This window comes from Phyllopteryx taeniolatus, chromosome 16 (genome assembly GCF_024500385.1).
Source record: "Phyllopteryx taeniolatus isolate TA_2022b chromosome 16, UOR_Ptae_1.2, whole genome shotgun sequence".
Taxonomy (NCBI): domain Eukaryota; kingdom Metazoa; phylum Chordata; class Actinopteri; order Syngnathiformes; family Syngnathidae; genus Phyllopteryx; species Phyllopteryx taeniolatus.
The window spans coordinates 19,005,881-19,013,729 of record NC_084517.1 but is presented as its reverse complement, the minus strand read 5'-3'; the positions used below and the strand labels follow the sequence as shown (position 1 = coordinate 19,013,729).

The following is a 7,849-nucleotide window of genomic DNA, read 5'->3' as shown; positions in this document are numbered from 1 at the left end:
TCGCGATTACGTTCTCTTCACTTGCGCGGTGCCGAATGCGGAAGTACTACAGATGAACGACCCAGAGATTTTCTAAGAGAGAAGACGTCTCATTTAGTTGTTTCTTTATTGATGTCGACGTAGTTAATGGCTGAGTGAAATCTAATGAGAAAAAATGCCTCAATAAAAAAATATTTATTTTATAGATATAAATTCACCATAAAGGTTTATCATGACTGATTTTTGGTATTTGGGGATGCAAAGTAACGTGTTACGACAGACGGAATGACTTTACAGCTTTCACCAAATTCACTTATCATTGGCTCAAAGGGAAACACGTGACCCATAGTTTGCCAGTGGACGCATCCATATCTCCTCGTTTGGAAGTTCTCTGATATACACGCTCTGGGAAGTTAGCTAGCTAGCATTAGCTAAAGCGAACAGTAATATTTCACATTGAGCCCGCCATTTACCATGGTAGAAATGCCGTCGCTAAATGGAAAACAAGATGTTATCTTTGTAAGTTTTCATTTAAATATGCTGTTTATCTAAATGTGGTATACAACTGCTCGGTTGGTACGGCCTAAGAGTAACGCTTGCAGGACTGCTAGTCTTGCTATGTGCGACGTTGATGAAGTTAACTTGTTATTGTTATGAACAATGTTTTCTGACTGCACATTTTGGCTGTTGAATGCATTTTGTACGTGTTCTTATGCCGTGTACAATCGCGCTAATCGATCAATTGTATGAAAGAGTAGGTGAAAACAGTCGTTGTGACGGTACACTTGGAGAGATTCGAGCTAACTTGTGTTCTTGCCATTGCTTTTTGAACCTAATGTGCGATTCGATTTCCTGCCTTTTTAGGAGGACGACGATCTTCCATATGAAGAGGAAATTATCAGAAATCCATATTCAGTCAAGTGCTGGATGCGTTACATCGAGTTTAAACAGAATGCGGCCAAATCCGTCCTCAATATGATCTATGAAAGGGCTCTGAAAGAGCTACCTGGAAGGTAAATGTGTTCTTCAGAGATGCATTGCTTATACATTGTTTTACTTGTCTGGAATATATTTATGTCAAAGATCAAAATATATGGCGCTCTAACGCTCTTTAACTACCCTTTCCCACAGTTATAAACTATGGTACAATTACCTGAGGGAGAGGAGGAAACAAGTCAAAGGGAAATGTATAAATGAACCAGTTTATGAAGAAATCAACAACTGCCATGAAAGAGCACTAGTGTTTATGCACAAGGTGATAACTATGTTAAAAAGCCAAATATTGGATTTAGCTTGTTTTTGATATATAAAGGTGTTTTTTTTTTTATTTTTTTAAATTGTGTGTCTGTCGATTGTGACTCCAGATGCCAAGGATATGGATCGATTATTGCCAGTTCCTGGTGTTGCAGTGTAAGATCACAAGGAGTCGGCGATCATTTGACCGTGCACTCCGAGCGCTTCCTGTTACTCAGCATCCACGCATCTGGCCTCTCTATCTTCGCTTCGTCCGAAGCCTGCCTCTGCCAGAGACTGCTATACGAGTCTACCGCAGATACCTTAAGGTACTGACGAGGAAGAGTTGCCGTTATCTGCCGCATTTGTTTAGAAATGTTTTTTTTTTGTGTAATTGCCAAATTGTGTATGTGCAGCTTTCTCCAGAGAATGCAGAGAATTACATTGAGTACTTAAAATCTGTTGGGCGCCTGGATGAAGCTGCTGTGCGTCTCGGGGCTGTTGTCAATGATGAAAGCTTTGTCTCCAAAGAAGGCAAATCTAACTATCAGGTAAGGTTTTTTTTCTTTCTTCATTCTCAGGTAAATTACACAAATATTTGAATCCAACATGACAAATTTATATTTTATAATCTTTTTTTTTTTTTTCTTGATGCAGTTGTGGCACGAGTTATGCGACCTGATTTCACAGAACCCCGACAAGGTGACTTCTCTAAATGTTGGCGCCATCATCCGGGGTGGGCTCACTCGCTTTACAGACCAGCTCGGCAAGCTTTGGTGCTCCTTAGCTGATTATTACATCAGGAGCGGCCTCTTTGAGAAGGTTTGTAGACAAATAACTGTCCAAAGCTCGCAACTCTGGATATTTGATACCATTATTTCCTCAGATAACTGTCTTCGCTCTAATAGACAACTCCTTGAATAAATAAATGCTACCTGGAATTCATTACCACGGCACATAATGGCTATAGACATGGCATCTGTAAAGCTGACTTGGATGAAGTTTATGGGAAAGTGCTTTAAACATTGATCCCAGAAAGAATTTTGTGTTTGAAAATGACTCAGCCCCAAAATACAGTAAATACACTGGGAAAGAAGAATGTAACTTTCTTATCATATCTTGCAGGCCCGTGATGTGTATGAGGAGGCCATTCTTACTGTGGTAACTGTCAGGGATTTCACCCAAGTCTTTGACAGTTACGCTCAGTTTGAGGAGAGCATGATCGCAGCCAAGATGGAGACAACCTCCGAGATGGGCCAGGACGAAGAGGGTTCGTGTGGAGTCGTGGGAAACGGACAACATCCCAAGTTTACTTTGTCCGTTTGTTCACTTTGTCCTTCGCTCCCTAGAGGACATCGACCTAGAGCTTCGACTCACCCGCTTTGAGGAGCTGATAGCACGGCGCCCTCTTCTTCTGAACAGTGTACTGTTGCGCCAGAACCCCCACAATGTCCATGAGTGGCACAAACGTGTAAAACTGTACGAGGGCGTTCCACGACAGGTGAGTTTTTGGCTTTTGATTCATGTGTGTTGAACCTGAGATACAGTTGTAATCTGGATTTAAGGCCTCTTAATACTCGCGCGGCCGTCAACGCCCGCATTGCATCACGTGACCGACGAATTGCCCCGCGTAGCACCTCTGTGTAGGTTGCCGCCCACCCGACAAAAATAGTTGCTGTGCGTCGAATGCCGAAGCGGTCATCTCTCTTGATTGGTCCTTTTTAGTCACATCCTGTGATGACGTAGTCAGCGTGCCCCTTGGTTCTACATAGCATCTACGTCGCCGCCTTCTCGATCGATTTTGCAGCATATTTAAACGTATCATCTGGTCATCTAGGTCCATTTGTTCTGTCGCGGTCGCCATTGTTGTTACTGAAAGGAAAGTAAAAACGGCTACTGGAGACGGCCCCCAAAAAAATGCAAAGGAAACTCCACCCTGTGGTGTCCTATCCAATACCAGCCGTACTGACACCCCCGACTTGGAGGAGAACTGCAGCACACTTTCAAAACAGCGCGCGTGGTTTGCGCTCGAGTATAAAGGCAAACTACGCGAGGGACAGCCGCAATGACGTCAGCGCGGTCGCCGTCCGCTCGAGTATAAAGAAGTCTTTAGAAGTGCCCCAAATTACGAGCCGCCGAGTTGATTATTTTTTGCTTTGTGTTGTGAGCTCAAATTTTATTTTGGAGTGAGATTTGGATCCACAGCTTGCTTGAGTGAAGTGGGGGACAAGCCAAACATGCAAATACAAAATGAAAACATTTGCAAGAAGCAGGCACTAACATGCATACAAACTACTCCTAACGTCACTAACGAGGCTACGCCCCCTTGAGGGCACACAGCAACAACGAATGCAGTCAAGCCCCGTTATTGGTGGGGTGTAGTGAGCGAGCCCTGCCTGAATAGTAAAAATCTGTAAATAATTGACTCCCCCGCCCTCCCAAAAAAAGAGGCTTGTAATTTACATTGTGTGTCAGTACTTTGGCAATACATGACTTACATATATGCACGTCCCATCCTCTACAGATCATCAACACATACACAGAGGCAGTGCAGACCGTTGATCCCCTGAAAGCCACTGGGAAGCCTCACACGCTTTGGGTCACATTTGCAAAATTCTATGAGGAAAATGAACAGCTGGATGATGTAAGTAGTAGTTCATAAAGCCTGTAAAATTCTCAATGGACCACCTGTGTACGGGAGGGGGAAATGTAATGTACAATACTTGGTGTCATTTAGGCCAGGACCATCTTTGAGAGGGCCACCAAAGTGAACTACAAGCAGGTGGACGACCTGGCCACAGTGTGGTGCGAATATGGAGAGATGGAACTCCGGCACGAGAACTACGAGCAGGCACTGAGGATACTTAGGGTGAGAAATGCCTTTTCATTCCGGATCTAATTAGTAAAATAGTCGTAGCGAGTCAATAGTACAGTGTTGCCATGCTATATTGCATATTTTTTGGGGGTGGGACATTTTTAAAAAGTGTTTTAATAAGTTTAAATGTGTTTTAAGTGTGTGTGTGGGGTAAAACGATAATTTATTTATACGGTCTCTATTTTATGGATTTTCCCACATTGCAGGTGGGTCTGGAATATAAGTCCCGCGATGAACGGGGGTTTACTGTATAAGTACTTAAAATCTCTCACACATTTGGTGTTCTTGTATACTATTCATTTGATGAATATAGAAAGCCACAGCCATCCCATCCAAGAAGGCTGAGTACTTTGATGCCTCTGAGCCGGTCCAAAACAGAGTCTACAAGTCTTTGAAGGTCTGGTCCATGTTGGCAGACTTGGAAGAGAGTCTTGGCACGTTCCAGGTATGTATCTGTATGTCTTTTGGATTGTTCATCAATACATACAGTAAAGTACCTCTATTTCTGGTAATTGTAAACATTTTGTCTAATTCCTCTCTCCCTCCAGTCTACAAAAGCAGTGTATGACCGCATTATTGACCTGCGCATTGCCACGCCGCAGATCGTCATCAACTATGCCATGTTCCTTGAAGAGCACAACTACTTTGAGGAGAGCTTTAAAGTAAAAACATAGCAATGTAAATGTTTTAGCCTCTGAACCATCAATTCTGGTGTCTGTTGAATGCATCACCCTTTTTCTCCAGGCGTATGAGCGTGGCATCGCCCTCTTCAAGTGGCCAAACGTTTATGACATCTGGAACACTTACCTCACCAAGTTCATTGACCGATACGGAGGCAAGAAGCTGGAGCGAGCCAGAGATCTATTCGAGCAAGCCGTCGATGGCTGCCCTGCCAAATTTGCGAAGAGTGAGTAGCTTTTTAAAAATCGTCAATCATCGTTCACATTGTTAGATCCAGTTTGATACTCACCGTGCACGACCTGCCAGCCATCTACCTGCTGTATGCCAAGCTGGAGGAGGAGTACGGACTGGCACGCCACGCCATGGCGGTTTATGAAAGAGCAACCGAGGCGGTGGAAAATGAGGAGAGACACCAGATGTTCAATATCTACATCAAGAGAGCGGCTGAAATATATGGCGTCACTTACACCAGGGCCATTTACCAGAAGTCTATTGAGGTACATTCAGCGGTCAATAACCTGAGTACTAGAGATGCACCGATACCACTTTTTTCAAACCGAATACAAGTACTAACATTTGAGTACTCGTTGATACCGAGTACCGATACTTTATAATGCTATTACATATTGCAATTGTGAGCAAAATGTTTTATTTTAGTCAAATATTGGTAAACTTTTTTAAACGTAGCCTGTAACACAAGGTATTTCATTTGTGTTGTCTCAGTCTGAACACTAGGGGCCGCTAAAGCATTCAAATACAAGTAATGATCCCTCTACTAATTCATTTTATGATACTATGCAGAAAGAGAGAACAACACTCTGATTTACAAGGTGTCCCTGGCCTGAACGCAGTTCACGCAGCCATTACGGCAGTGCCAGTGTAAACAAGAATTGCATTTATTACACAAGCAAAGGGGTGACAAATAACAGAAAGAAACAAGATCCAACGAAACTGACACAGAGATGCATTGTGTTACCTGCAACACCGTTTCTTCTGCATAATACATAAACAACTTCAAACTGGTTGAATGTGGAAAAAGTGCGTTTCCGTCTGCAAAATGCCACTTCTAAGGCGACACAGATCCCAGGCTGGGTTCATCAGTAACGAAAGCTGTTATGAGCACATTACACAAAAATGCAAAGCACCAATATGAACATCTAATTATTTATTAAATAAACTTGACTCACCACTGTGCATGTGGAGTAGCGCGTGCGACAGGGCTCACGCAGTTCTTGCCAGGTGGCGGTCGCCTCAGTCGCAAGCAGAGTTAAGTTAATCGTCAATTTTGTAGAACAGAATTTGTACTCTCCTAAAAATGTTTTCATGCATGTCCTTTAAAGTGTCTCCACACAGCTGACATGGCTTCTACCTGGAAGGTATCCACCAGGCTGCTGAAGTCGTATCAGATGTGTAGTATCTGAGACTTTTTACGAGTACCGATACTGTACAGACATGCATAATCGGTGCATCCCTAATAAGAACAATGTTACTGTACTTGCTGTAGTGGGTAAACTTTTTCCCCCCCCTTATTTCTCCAGGTACTCCCTGATGAGCATTCCAGGGACATGTGCTTGCGATTCGCCGACATGGAGAGCAAACTGGGCGAAATCGATCGGGCCAGAGCCATCTATTCCTACTGCTCCCAGATCTGCGACCCCAGGGTAAGAGCAGCCGCCTCCCCCTGCGTGTCCCTTTTCTGCCAATGATTTTCACATGTATACAGTTAATTTTTTCCCCCCACCCGTTAGGTCACAGCTGTTTTCTGGCAGACGTGGAAGGAATTTGAGATACGTCACGGAAACGAGGACACCATTCGAGAGATGCTGCGAATCAAGCGCAGCGTCCAGGCTACTTACAATACGCAGGTCAACTTCATGTCCTCTCAGATGCTGAAGGCCACAACAAGCTCTACTGGCACTGGTAAGACAACTCCTAGTGGTCTTTGTCAATCCTTGGGCAGATATGAGAATGATCTTAGTTAGTAATTGATCATTAATTGTCTCCACTTTTTTGTGTGTCCAGTGTCAGATCTTGCTCCAGGCCAGTTGGGAATTGACGACATGAAGATGTTGGAGCAGAAAGCGCAGGAGCTTGCAGCAGAGGCAGCACAGGATAAACCCAAGCCAAAAGAAAAGATTCTTTTTATTAGGTATTTCCTTACGTGGTATCCTATAAACCTATATGACTTTTAATATGTTTTTAAATGTATACAAAAGGAACTTATTAACCTTATTTTCTACATGTGCAGGAGTGACACTTCTCGCAGCGAGTTGGCCGAGCTCGCCAAACAAGCCAATCCAGATGAGATAGATATCGATGATGAGGATGAGGACGATGGGCAAGGCCCGGAGGGTGAGTGATACGACAGGCCTCAAATATTTGTTTTTAAACTTGATTTCATCCAGAACAACATGCGTTTTGTTTCCCCTTCTTTCCCCCACTTACAGAGGTGCAGCTGGAACAGAAGAGCGTCCCTGCTGCTGTCTACGGTGGCCTGAAAGATGATTGAGCAAGCGCTCTCAAGAACACTTACTGACTTTTGTAACAACGGAGTCATTTCTACTCGTATAATAAACTAAAAACTGAATTTGTGTATATTCTTGCATTCACCCCTCTGTCAATAGAATGTAATGTGTGATGACAACATGGCTCCTCTATCTTTTGCTTAGAGAAAATAAGATGCACTTCTTAGTGATGACCAGAGTGGGTCAGGCTTTCTCAAGTGATGTATGTAGTTGAGCAATTGAACAGTCCTGGAAGAAATAATTGTTTAGGTAAATTGAACTCTGTCGTATACTGTTAAAAAGTATGTCCTTTAAAAAATAATACAATGTGTATTTGTACTTATATTTTTGCATAATGTCATGAAAAGTTACAGAAATAAAGACTGGTAACAGCCTTGCATTTTTGCAACATTGATGTAAAGAGGTTAAACCTTATATCCCTGATTTTCAGTGATATCACACGTACCACACATTTAAATATCCCCTCGAATTTCTGAAATATTTTTTTTCTTTACCAAATATACAATTATTGCATTCCTTAGAGGCACAGTCAATGTAGGCTGGACTTTTGTCTTTT

The 7,849-nt window shown here is 42.9% G+C and overlaps 1 protein-coding gene across 1 annotated transcript; it reads left to right on the top strand.

Moving 5' to 3' along the window:
- Nucleotides 1–317: 317 nt before the first annotated feature.
- xab2 (XPA binding protein 2) lies at nucleotides 318–7,670 on the top strand. The gene is made up of 19 exons (XM_061750004.1): nucleotides 318–498; nucleotides 844–992; nucleotides 1,111–1,234; nucleotides 1,344–1,541; nucleotides 1,629–1,763; nucleotides 1,870–2,034; nucleotides 2,338–2,482; nucleotides 2,562–2,713; nucleotides 3,737–3,856; nucleotides 3,950–4,081; nucleotides 4,401–4,532; nucleotides 4,636–4,749; nucleotides 4,832–4,994; nucleotides 5,075–5,265; nucleotides 6,307–6,429; nucleotides 6,517–6,688; nucleotides 6,791–6,917; nucleotides 7,017–7,120; nucleotides 7,216–7,670. The coding sequence occupies exons 1-19, from the start codon at nucleotides 454–456 to the stop codon at nucleotides 7,275–7,277; spliced, it is 2,553 nt and encodes an 850-aa protein (XP_061605988.1). The 5' UTR covers nucleotides 318–453; the 3' UTR covers nucleotides 7,278–7,670.
- The last annotated feature ends 179 nt before the right edge of the window (nucleotides 7,671–7,849 follow it).